Source organism: Gasterosteus aculeatus, chromosome 12 (assembly GCF_964276395.1).
Source record: "Gasterosteus aculeatus chromosome 12, fGasAcu3.hap1.1, whole genome shotgun sequence".
Classification (NCBI taxonomy): Eukaryota; Metazoa; Chordata; class Actinopteri; order Perciformes; family Gasterosteidae; genus Gasterosteus; species Gasterosteus aculeatus.
The window spans coordinates 21,590,884-21,603,916 of NC_135700.1; the positions used below are offsets into that span (position 1 = coordinate 21,590,884).

General features: G+C 43.5%; 1 protein-coding gene across 2 annotated transcripts; it reads left to right on the forward strand.

The window, feature by feature from the left end:
• The first annotated feature begins 9,229 nt into the window (after positions 1-9,229).
• htatip2 (HIV-1 Tat interactive protein 2) lies at positions 9,230-13,014 on the forward strand. 2 transcript variants are annotated; one of them, XM_040161314.2, is made up of 7 exons: positions 9,230-9,643; positions 10,324-10,516; positions 10,615-10,722; positions 10,954-11,091; positions 11,204-11,265; positions 12,063-12,298; positions 12,908-13,014. In XM_040161314.2, exons 1-6 carry the CDS (start codon positions 9,528-9,530, stop codon positions 12,277-12,279), a joined length of 834 nt encoding a protein of 277 aa, XP_040017248.2. In that variant the 5' UTR covers positions 9,230-9,527; the 3' UTR covers positions 12,280-12,298; positions 12,908-13,014. The 2 variants fall into 2 exon arrangements, with proteins under 2 accessions (XP_040017248.2, XP_040017240.2); XM_040161306.2 differs by having other exon boundaries at positions 9,422-9,643; positions 10,285-10,516.
• Positions 13,015-13,033: the final 19 nt, after the last annotated feature.

Genomic DNA, 13,033 nt, shown 5'->3' on the forward strand with positions numbered 1-13,033 from the left:
TAAGTAACAGGATGCATTTGCAGCATTTCAGCATGCTTCGTTTTGTTTTGCCAATGCAAGAAAATACAGTGTGAATGGCAGCAAACGTAGTGCAGTACCGTCCAAACCCTTTCAGAACGAGACTGAAGATATCTGAATTTCAGAATCAAAATCTACACTTAAAAAAAAAACATTCAACAAACAACACATTTTTCCGTTCATCTTTTATAAGCAAAGGGTCAACTGCTGTGGTACAAGTCAGGAGTGACACATCCCATCAGCCGGGACCTGTTCCTCCATGTTCTCCGTGCCAAGCCACTTTGCCTATCAAAGCCCCCTTTAGCCTGAGGAAGCCTGGGCCGGTTTGACACAATATTCCCACGGGTCCCTCTCACATCTCCACCAAAGCACCCATTACTGGATCATAAGCTCCAGAATCGGGCCGTGCTGGACAGGAATCCCCAGTAGAGTCTGGCGGATCGGGGCTGATTTGCAACATAAGCCCCCCTGTGATTGCCCATTAGCCCCTGTCCCCACTGACGGTGGCTAGCAGGGTAGCATGTGTAGCTCTAGCCGGGTCTTGTGCGTGGCCATTGAAGGCTCACGGCCACTGCTTTCCCTAATTGGCTGCGAGGGGTATTAGGAGAGGTTGTAGCATCAGGGAATTGATAGTGACATCTGATCTGATGTCCACTTAAAATGAAGACAATGCTGAGTCATAACGTGCTGACAGAAGAGGATCTCCTGGGGTGCAGCTTAGGATCTGATGATTGATGGGTTATTATAATAAAAGTCCCCGTTGTCAGGACAGATTCGACTTTACGTTTATTTTCTGTGGCGCAGGGCACAGTGGAAATGTTCTCTGTACTGCCGTTTTAACATTTGGTTTCAGACCAACTTAAATGAAGTGAGTTTTGTAACACACTGAGCATGTTAATGTCATTTATTGTACTGTTTCCTTTGCAATATGGGCGGATTCAAAACCGCTTTAATCAGACATGACTTCAGGCTGCCTGTTCTTCTGTCACAGCGAACAAAATGGAAACAAACGTGATTCCAGTTTTAAGAAATAAAAAATGTGTAAAAGTGTAAAATTGTGTAAAAGTATTAGTCTTAACAAATAATGAAAACACATTTCTGTATGCTCCAAATATTTAGAATGTAAGAAAGAAATCTTCCCTTAAAAATGTCCTGCTGATAAACCATTTTTTAATTTCATGATCAGCTTTTTGAATCTTTAGAACCATAGTTCTATTATTTAGGAATTAACTTATTTCTGTCACAGCTGTGCCGGGATGAATAGAAGGATCTTGAACCCTCGTGTCGATAATAATTTCATTCAAAATGAACACTCAATCGTGCTGTTTTTATACAGAGCCTGGGTTGTTGCTGACATGGTTAACATATTTCACAATAATAAGCGTTACTAGTACACATGTAAACTCAAACCCGGATTTCTTTAAATAACTTTTCTCAACTTTTGAAAGGTGTCAGTCAAATCTTTTTTAGTTTTCTCCCCAAGCTACAATATAGAAGACTAAAGAAATAAGCATAACAAAAATTTGTGCACTTCCCGCAGTCTTTTCACTCCTGATCCTCCATTTCACGTTAACTCCTCGTACCTGTGAGGTTATGTCAGCTGCAAGAAAGACCTCGAGCGTCTGTTAAAAGCTGCACAGGTCCACCGGGGGAACCACAACATATCCACCCTGAGCCCCTCTAAAGCCCCCACAGTCAGTCACAACAGAGCGAGGCATGAGCCGGGCCGCTCGGGGCAGATCAGACACCGAGTGTGGTCCGCCGGGCAGCTCTTCCCAATCAACCCCGGAGACCCCGGCCTTTTAGCCGCCAGCCCTCAACATGTCTCGCTGTGTTTACACACTCTGATTAGTTTCGTAAGTGTACAAGAATGTCCCGAGGACGGTGATCTCTGCATCAATGTGCCCCTCAGTCCCATCCTTTATCCTCCCCCGTCCCTCAGCCACAAAAGCCAGAGATCCTCTTGGAATCGGTGAGGGAAATTAGAGGATCAGAGGCGGCCAACTCCTGAGCAAACAGGCCGAGCTAATGGACCGGCCGCTTTCTCCTCCCCTCAAATTATTAGCGGAGCGAGGGAATGTAGCCAGTCCAGTCGCGATGTTAATGCCAAAGCCGGCTAATCCCTTACACACACACACACCGGCCTCACACTTGCCTTGATACGCGCACGGCCGCTGGGTAATCGGTGCACCACCCAGGCAGTGGGAGAGGACGGGATGAGACGGGAGGTGAACGTGTACACATGGCGGAGTTCCCAGCGGCCCGGAGAAACGTTGCCGGTGTGCGACACGGGAGGGGAAAATTACAAAGGAGGAGAAGGCTCCGAGATGATGTTTTGGCATTTTTTGGTTCTTTTATTCTGAAACGTTTTGATAGATTTGATGTGTCAACTTTGTAAAGCCTGAAAGCAACAGAAACTTGAAGAAATACGAGCACAGGCAACTCAAAACAAACTCTTCCTCCTCCTCCTCCTCCTCTTGATCGCCACGTTGCTGTAGAAGTCTCCTCCAGGTTTAGGTTGGCAACAGCTGGCTGAAGAAGAATATGCTAATAGAAGTTCTTGGGAGGAGTACTCTGGGCTTATGAGGGATTAGCGCTTGTTTCCAAGCCCCGACTCCCTGCTGAGCGAGCACGCTAATACAGGTGTTAGTAAACTGGCATTAGACTCCAGCTAATTAGCTTCCATTCACAAAGTGATTGTCCAGCCAGCTCTGCCATTTGTAGTGGTGTTTGCTCATCGGCAGGGAGGTCTCCGTGCTGTGGTGGGTCCGTTATGATCCAACATGATCTCCCCTTCTTTCATGCTCCCCGTCGGCCCGTCCGAGGGACAGACTGGTTTTTAGAAGAGCCAGAGGAACAGGAGGGAGCGTCCCACTGAGACGCTGTGAGCATGTGAGAATGGAACTTTGTTTTCGGTCCACACCAAAACAACTTTTTCCAACATGGGAGACGGTTTTGCAGTGTTTTATGTGCAATGTGATTGAGGTTCTTGATGTAGCAGCTCAGGGAATTGACTTCTGGTCTGGTTAGCTGGCGGCTGCTATGATCAAATCTCATTCACATGTCGATGAGACACACAGACACACAAGCGTTTGGCTTCACCCAGACGAGACAGAGATGAACTGGGACACTATACATATGATAAAGTTAAATTCAGTTACTCATGTCTTCAAAATGTCACGAAAATTCAGGTTTTAAGTTATATGTTTTATCACCATGCGGCATCATTTTCAAAGTGCCTACTTTTCCTTTGTATGATATTTCATGAAACCTGAATGCATCGAATGCTCACAGACGCGTGCACATTTACCCGAATCGTATACGTCTTTACTCATTACAGTCTTTTGAAAAATAAACTACCGTCTCACAGGAAACCACCTCGTTAGGTTTGACAGAAGATGTGACAAATAAATCAAATTAACTTCCAGCATCACACCCATGAACAGCGGTCTCATGGGTCTCCTCTTTAAACTTCCTGGTCCACGACTGTATGCATTACATGCCATTTGATTGGAATATATATAAAGTGCCATAGCTGTTGTATATGGCTGCAAAATAAACAGTTATTATGTGCATGTTTTTCTGCAAAGCGGCAAAATGTGGTAGGGCTGTGTTCCGTGCGTATCACACACACCGCTGTGTAAGGAAAACGCTGTTCGTAGTGACATTTGTTCCCTTGTTTGCGTGCGTGATTGACAAAATGAATATGGGAATTGAAAGATGGGTGTTTAGGGCCCTGCACTGCGGCTGCATGTGGGAACGAGACTAAAGGTTAGTTGGTTGACATTCTCGAAGCCATTCCGCTGGATCTGTCGGCAGCTCAAAGGAGTCATTAAGCTTCACCGGTCGTGCCACAAAGGGGAGATTTAAGACAGCAAATAGATCTGATAGTGAAAACTCAAAGCCAAACACAAATATCCCCTAAGACGCTTTATGCTATTATTGCCCCATACAAGCCCGTGCAGATTTAACTGTTTCAAGTTTAATTTTCTCCTGGGAAACTCATCATAACTAATAATCTGTCCCTTTCATGTTCCCCATTGAGTTAAATGATGAGCGAAAGTGAAATACAGAAAACAACCAATCATGAATATTGACATTTTATTCAGACTTGGTGGTCCTAAACTCTGCGTTGACTGAAAGGACACTAACTACTTTTGTAATACATCTAATATTGGAAAAAAAAAGGGCGAGTAAACCCCGACTAATGTTAGCATAACCTCCAACGACACAGAAAACGGAATCTCCAGTCAATTAGTCGACTGACTTTAACAAAGGCGTGCCGGTGAAAAGGACTCAGGGGCCAATACGCATCCATTCACACAAAGGTCTGTGTTACGCATTCAGTGGACGTGATACAAGTGCATAGTGGTGGGAAAAAGAAGCCACCGCTTTGGTTTCAGAGTCGTTCATGATTGGCGGAGATGCTCACAGGCGCGCTGGTAAGAAAACAAAGCATCAGCCGCACAAGCGAGTGTGAATTTCAGCAATTTGTTTAACATTTCACAGGACTGTGATGTCTTTGCAGGAGAAAAATTCCCTTAACTGGTTTCTTTTTTTTCTCAGTCGACATGCTCGCCCATCGGTTTTTGGCGAAAACGTAGAAGAAGAAGTCCGGCGCCATGCCAACACTTTCTTTCTTAGTCAGGTGACTTTGATTTGTACCGTCGCAATTACCCTCCAATGGGCCAACTTTTTGCCCAGCGTCAGTTTGTAGCCCACTAACTTCCTTTGGAAAGGACCTGTTGCCACTTCGCTCGCTGTGTGGAAGCTGCACACGACGGAAGAGAGCGCGAGCGACTGAAGAGAGACACTGAGGATGCGGTGAATGCAGTAAAGTGTTTGTTGGCACCGTCTCGCACAGACCAGGACGAAAGTCTAATTTAAGCTCAAGAAATAGAAACAGGCTTAATTTACGTCAGATCACTGTCAGAAAATAACAACTAGTTTGTCGTCATCACAGTGGACAGACAAATTTAAAAAAAAAATCTAATCTCACGAACCTCCAGCGTCCCTTCAGGAGGTTTATTTTAACCTGCGTTTCGGGCTGTAGTTTGTGTATTTCTGCATGAAATGATGTGTGCACACGCGAGGGAAACAGACACAGCGTCATTAACACATTGATATACTAAAAGAGGCAGATGTGCAGACAGGGACAGAGAAGTTAGCAGCAAGTTGGCCAGATGTGCAAGTGTAGTTTCATCTGTACCTGCTGGGAGCTGCCAGGGCCCCCAGACTCTTTTTAGGACCCTTTCACTGAAAAACAGAGATAATCTGTTTGCTCCTTTAATGAGCCCATTGTTCCTCAGAGGAGGAAAAGCAGCTCTCATTCCTGCTTAGCGGCGGCTCTTTGAGCATGAAAGCTCCACTGAGCACCGCTGATACTCCGCTTGGCCTGGAAACATATTGTGACGGTCTGAGCCTCCAGTCTGAGCCTGCAACAAAGCCGGGCCTGAGGAAGACTGAGCCTCCGTCCCACTGTGGCGTCACTTTATTGTACTTTCACCGCCGATATCAGGCAGCTGGTACGGCCTTTTTAACCCCCCCGTTCAGAGGTTTTCCTTTAAATTGAGACGGAACTCCTTCCACACTGTTATACAGTATTTTGTCATATTACATACAAATATTTTGAAGGGACCAGGATAGATAACATTGAACTTTTCATGCTCAGATATGGACTCTGGTTAACATAACTGTGTTATTTAAAGGAGGACCTTGTTTACTGCAGACAACGTAAGTCTTTTTAGAGAACAACATGAACACATTTGAGTTCAGGTGGACACAATACTTTAAAAAAAAATCTATTTTTTAGATAATAAATAAAAAATGCAATTATACAGGAAATCTTCCAAGAGAAACCCAGTAAAAAAATGTAATTGCTCATTAAACGCTTACGGTAAATCAAAAAAATGTTTCGGTTTACAATCGTATTTGGGACAAATTATTAGCTATTAAAAACAAAAACATTCTTGTACTTTTATTATTGGTAAATCCTAATCTTAAAACCCGTAACAAGTTGATGAGAAGCTCGCTGAAATATTCATGGATCTGTTATAATTTGGACAATAAAACACATTGGAGATTAATTACCATTGAAATGCATCATGATAAATGGATATTTCAGCAGAAGGTCATCATGTTGACAATTGTCCACACCAGCTGCATCGGTAGACACAGCAACACATGACGGCAACAGTCGGCTCTAATCGTGACAACTCTTCTCATAACGCACACACACACACACACACACACACACACATCATCGGTACCATGGAACCCTGCATCTTGATCAGACAGTGCCGCTCTAATTGAGCTAATCCCCACTTCAGGATCAGCTCTGTCCCCTGAGGTCTGACCCTCCACCCTGCCCGTCTCTCCTGCTTAAACCTCCCGTCCCCTCTGTGGCTCATGTGGACTGCAAAGCTGTTTATTGGGAGACAATGGGCACCAGATTGTGCTGTCAGGCTCCATTAATTTCCATCATTAGCATCACACTCCAGAGTCTGTGGAATCAGGGTCCTGAGCCGTAAGCCAAGTTTGTGTACGGCATGCAAGTGTGTGTGTGTGTATTTGTAAACAAGCATGTATACATATGTTTCAATTAAATCAGTCTGTATTACAGATAGAAATGACAATCAATAAATATTTAGGCATAATATATCTTTATAGAGATGATTTGAAGCAGCAAACCCAATGATGGGAATACAGAATCAATCGGACGAGATGGGATTCCTGAGTCTTTGTCTATATTGGTCGAATGCCAGAAAACCTACTCAAATGTCATGAATTGACACGCTGAGCTGTCCGTGGTCTAAAGCGTTGCCTCCAAATGCTAACAAGCTTACAGTCCTCAAACAATGCGCGACGGCAGAAACATATGGGGCCGGCCGACCCCGACCAAGTTCAGACACTCGTTCACACGTTACATTCATCAGTTAAGCTTTATGTGAAAACAGCCTTATTTTGCATTTTGCACTTAAAGACATAAGAACGCTGGATTGGATGAGGTCTGTAAAGTAAAGATGGTGAAAATAAGGACTTTTCTTCAGTCAGTCATTTTGACTCCAATTACAAATGTCACAAAGGTGTCAATCTGTAAATCATTACACATCTGACATCGTCACCCTAGAAAGTTTGATCATTTTTTCTATGACTAAAAACAATTGAACTGTAATACTAGATATCCCGAGGTTGGTTCAGCCTTTTCGTTTGTTGTTTCGTGCATTTCAGTCTCTGCAGTGTGACACCAGGACGCTTCCCTACACATGCAAAAGTCTCTCTAATCAGGCGTTCCTAAACCTTCAACAAACGCCTCTATACATACTGATGTGTCAACTCTAAAGAGTATTACCAGTTTTCAAAAAGTAAAATAATCAATGTTTGACAGTTTGAGGTGGTGAAAGGTAAACTCAATTCATATTCCACACAACGTTTGTTTGATTTATTATTATCTCGCGTCCACATGTTCTAAAAGCTGACTGAAGGGACTGAAGTGTGCCAGAGCTGCTGTGACCGAGACATTATGCAACGCTGAGGAAATGCAGGAGCGATTGTGATTGAGGTATTAAGACTCTGGAAACCCAATAAAAGACAACTCCATCCGATCCATTTGTCCTTTAGTGCGAGCTGATCAATGGTCGAACGCAATTGACCACTGACCAGCATTGGTATTTCCACCTCCAGCAGCGGACCTCTAAAAGGAAATTGAACCACGTTTCTGCCACGCACCCACTGAGGCATAAGCCTTCTTACTCCAACTTCCTGTCTGATCAATGTGAGAGACAATGACTCAACAGGTGCGACAGACAGGAGCCCAGCGGCAGCTTTCCTCCCCACCGCCAGGCCCAATTAGCACCCGCGGCTAAGGAACAAAGAGGCGACATTTCATTTCAGCAGAGTGCCAGTTAAAGGCCTCTTCTCTGCACCGCGGCCTCTTTTCTTTCTGTCTCTGACTGCTGACACATTTAAAGCATCAGATTCATCCCCGGCTCCATCGTATTCTATTAGATTGGGTCGATGCCTTGTGTTCAAAGTGGCAGGGGTGTTGGAAACATGGGGTGTTGATGAATTCATTGCATGGGACTGGACTGGCCTTCTTTGTGCAAAGGTTTTGGCTAATGAACCCTCCTGATGGTCTGACAAAAGGCAAAGACGTTTTTCCGGGTTTGGTTCTGCAGGTGCAGGCTGGATTTCCTGACCAAATTACACACAAGTGCTGCCATCCCGGACAAGTTTTGTACTTATGTTGGAACAAAAACATCCAATATGTCCTAAATATTTTCAAAACAATTTCATTCATATTTGCAGTGCCCAGGTGTAAACAGCTTAATCAATGTAAGGATGGAGAGACGATTCTCTTTCTCCGAAGGGCCCCAAGACCCTGTTTTCAGTTCAACTATAATAGCATACTCTCAGCTTTTTCATTTTAGTTTTTTGCATGTTTGTCATGTAAAATAACTTTTTTTTTCAGTGAGCATTTTGCTTTTGTCAAATATAAGATGTTACAATAAGTTTAACATGTTGAGGCTTGTGTTTCTTTTATGTCTGAATCTCTTTTATCTGCTTTTAGTGAACTGAATTTAAAATATTAGCATTTTAACCTCAGTGTTGTTAAGATCATGCGGGCCGGTCCAGTCTAAGGGAGTTATTACAAAACTTAAAGTTGTTCTATGTTAGCAATTAAAATCCTTTAAGCTTCAATACGTTGGTTCCCTGCAACTGGAAAAGCTCGGCTCTCTGCGGAGATAAACCAGGATATCTGGGTGAAATTTAGATTGTCGTATGCTTTAAATATCTGAGTACTTCTTCCACCACTGGGCAAGGTGGGTTTTTGTAACCAAATGGAGATGGTATTTTGATCTTTGTGAAAATTGGGTTCTGAGAAGATTTGCATTATTTATTTAATGTTGAGAGAAAACAATGGTAAGTTGACTATATAGCCGATATACAGTTTAACATGTATTATATTATAACAGGCGATGATATAGAACATTACTACATAATGTTGTATTGGGTCCAGGATATTCTAACATTTAAAATTCTTTTTAAAAGTTGTATCTTCCCCTATGATTTTACTAGCTTTTACTTTATTTTTTACCAATTTGTTGCCATCTCTGTGGCAATCTGAGATCTGCTGATGAAGAAGCGTTATAGATCAAATGTATTATTATTATTATTATTATTAACATATTCTTGCAGGGCTTTAGAAATGTGGTAGTGCGCATGCGCACACGTTGTCCGGTTGACAACGATGAGACAGGCTTTGCTGAAGTCCAAAGATCAAAGATCTCTCCCTTTCTGTCGAATTAACTCTAACACAGAATAAATAAACCCCTTAATTGACATTAATGCCACACCCTCTCGCCGTATAGAGCGGACGGTGTTGATAATTCCGTATTGTTTCCTCGGCCCGTGAACGAAGCAGAAGGAGCGCAGCGTCAGTGAAGACGAAGCAACCAGGAAGTGATGCAGCGACTTGACGCGGCCGCTGCCGGCGAGCGAGCGACGTGATGAAGACAGCGGACATCAGCCTGCGAAAAGCCACCGGGATCTTAGCGGCCGTCATTGTGGTGATTGCGGCGGTTTTGAATTATTTTGACGACCCTGATTCGGTTAAATACACAAGGTAAACACCCGGTGGGGGAGGACGGGGGGGGGGGGGGGTTGTTAACGCTTGCTTCTTTGCCTTCCTACATGCCGAACATGACGAGCTTCAGTTTAGGGTCAAATGCTAACTGCTAAAAAAACCGGAAATAGCTATAATGACGTCAGCTAAATGTGATTCCGAGTCATGTCTGTCGTTAGCTGCAATATAACGAACCTGTGCGTAACGTTAAGTCTCTCCCCGGGTCTCCATGAGTAACAATCAAGGAGCGAACGTCAGACCAAACCCCTTTAATAAACACGGGCATTTAAAGTTCCTTCACCTTTCGGAACACACATTCAACTTGTAAAACAAAACGAACACTGGATTCTAAATCATAGCTATCTTCTGATAAGTTCGTCGTAAATTGTGTCGACTGGATAAGTTTTTTAATATCAGCTCCATCATTTGGAGGTCTTTTCTCAACACTTTAAATCGCTTTCGTCTGAATGTGACATTTTTCTCACTCGATGGCAATCAGTCTATCCAACTACACAATTCATACTCTTTAAATTACCACACTGGGTATGAAAACACATGCCTTTTTATATCAAGACTTTAAATAAACATGTTTGCACACAGCATGTTCAACATTTGCGTATAATACATGATGTGTGTATTAGCTGCACTCGTGCAAAGGGTGGATTTGTTGTGGCACACAGCATGGCCGCCGCGGACATGAAGAATCTGGAGGAGAACTTCAGGCAGCAGAATAAAAGCTGTTTCATCCTGGGAGCCTCCGGGGAATCGGGCAAGATGTTGCTTCAAGAGCTGCTGGAGCGCAACATCTTCTCCAAGATCACCCTGATCGGGAGGAGACGGCTCGCCTTTGAAGACAACGCGCACGAAAACCTGGTAAGTGGGTGGATTCTCTCGTCGGTTGACACCAATTAATCCGAGATTCATCGTGTTCCAAAGGGGGCCTTTCTTGACGGCGTTCTGCGTGCCTCCAGATACAGGAGATCGTGGACTTTGAGAAGCTGGAGGATTACGCCGCGGCCTTCCAGGGCCACGACGTAGGCTACTGCTGCCTGGGAACCACCAAAGCAAAAGCAGGGACTGTGAGTTAAACATGAATCAAAAGCTATTAGGATTTCACTGTTGAGCTGAGTCACTGCAATACTGTGTACGATTTGACAGCGTTGCATATTCGGTAGGAACAGACTGATAAACTGGGCTGTATTTTATGTGTCATTCACACTTGTCATCATTTTATAATGGATGGATTAAACATTGATTTGAATGACCAAATGTTGTAAAAGTATTTCGTTTTTTTCTCCTTTTGCTTTTAGGAAGGATTCATCCGCGTTGATCACGACTACGTTCTGAAATCGGCCGAACTCGCCAAAGCAGGAGGCTGCTCCCAGTTCCACCTGGAGTCCTCCAGGGGAGCCGATAAGAACAGCAACTTCCTCTACCTCAAAGTCAAGGTATTGGATTTGCTTCCTCCGCCGCATTCCTCTTCCTGAAGCCGCCGGCTTTTCTCTCAACTAAAGTTTGCCCGTTTGTGTCATTAAACTGCGGATTATCCTTCTCTTCCAGGGACAAGTGGAGGCAGAGATTGAGGCGCTGGGTTTTGACAGACTTGCCATTTACAGACCCGGGTGAGTGATCTCGTTCGCTTCCAAAATCTCCACTATTTGACTCTAATAATGTGCGCATCAATTATCAGTTATTGACACTACAGCGATACTTCACATGTTCATGTGAAAACTATTACTGAATCTCTTTTGCAGCCCATTTAGTCCCTGCTAATGTTAAATCAGCAGGAGCAGTGAGCAGCACAGTCCTTCTTGGGTAATTAACAGGGCTAACCGCTAACGCTAACTGAGGTTCCATTGAGTTACAGTATAATGCAGTTGAGCTCTATTAGGCAAAAGTAGATTATTATGCTGTGTTCAAATTACATTTTTTCAGAAAAACTTAAATCTAGTTGATGTTTTCGTATTGCCAATTTTTTTTAAATATAAGCTGATACTAAAATAAAAATATTTATATTTATTTTATGAAGCGTCTGACTGACATTCAGGATAATCAGGACATATCGGTTAATTGTTTATCAGAAAATATAAGAAAAATCTGATATGGGAACCTCTAGTCCAAACTAACATTTTAAAGGTATAGTCCGGGTGTTTTGATTTGGTTGGCTTGTTATTACAAGGTTCCTCTCATACAACTAAGTCACCGTGATATAGACCATGACAACTTTTACATGCAACAAATTATTGAATAAATTAGATCAATCATTCCAGGGTGAAAAATTGAGTATCAATGTTGTGAATCCTGCCAATGGAGAAAAGAATAGATGTCAATTCTGCTGAATGAAGCGGTCGTTAACCATTAAAAATAAACCGATCAATCCCAAGACATCTCTGAATCATCAATACCTTCCACCCCACAGCGTGTTGTTGGTGGATCGGCAGGAGAGTCGGCCCGCTGAGTGGCTGGCCAGGAAGTTCTTCGGCGCCTTTTCCGCCGTGTGTTCCACGGCCATGTCCATCCCGATCCAGGCGGTGGCCAAAGCGATGGCGGCGAACGCTCTGCTTCAGCCCGAGACGAAGACGGAGATCCTGGAGAACAAGGACATCGCCAGTCTGGGGAAAAGTGCTGGGAAGTGAGAGGAGGAGATACCCGGAGGTGAGAACAGGGATTCCCCCTCGACACCGATGAGCTCAAGCAATAGTTCCTAGCGTGGGCCAAGTTGAACCGACGTCCATATCTCATGACCATAAGCATGTGAAACCACTTCTATAAGTACATTTATTTACTTTAACAATGTCCTTCTTACATTTTGGGGCCGAGATGAAAGTGGTTTGTTAAAAGCCTGACTCATTTTTCTATGAAGTTTGATTCAAAATGTGATTATTGTTATTCACACCGGCAAAGCAATGGCATTTATCTTTGGTATCAAGATAAACATTGATGATATGTTTGTTTTTCAACCTGGACCCTTTGTTCCCATGTTGTAGTGTCTAATGGGTACGATTATTTTTTGGAAATGTGGTCCAGAATGCAGCGAGAAGGCCGGCGCTGAATCGCTTGCTGCTGCAGTGTTCTCGCTCAATACTGATCCAATGTCTAAACCCTCCATCAGTCACTCAGACACAGAAGAGCCTGGAGCCTGTGTTCCTATGAGAATCATGACAAAGATCTCCTTTAAGTTGCTTCTTTGGACTTTTCGGAGGTCACTGTGATGTTCTTTGTGACCTATATTCAAACTAGACGTTTTTTTCCTTCTCTTTTCAGGTCCCGTACAGAGACGGCTACAAAGTGCAAACACTATTCTCATCATCATCTTGTCCAAAGGTTTTCAATTTAAATAAAATGTATCCTTGGATTGTTAGAAAGCCAAAGTGTGTGTGTGTGTGTGTG

What these genes read in the sequence shown, in the direction of transcription:
- htatip2 (XM_040161306.2), top strand. Translation starts at nt 9,528, where the DNA reads ATGAAGACAGCGGACATCAGCCTGCGAAAAGCCACCGGGATCTTAGCG. An exon ending in GATTCGGTTAAATACACAAG is followed by an intron (nt 9,644 to 10,284) that starts GTAAACACCCGG and finishes TGTGTGTATTAG; the next exon opens with CTGCACTCGTGCAAAGGGTG. An exon ending in CCAAAGCAAAAGCAGGGACT is followed by an intron (nt 10,723 to 10,953) that starts GTGAGTTAAACA and finishes TTTTGCTTTTAG; the next exon opens with GAAGGATTCATCCGCGTTGA.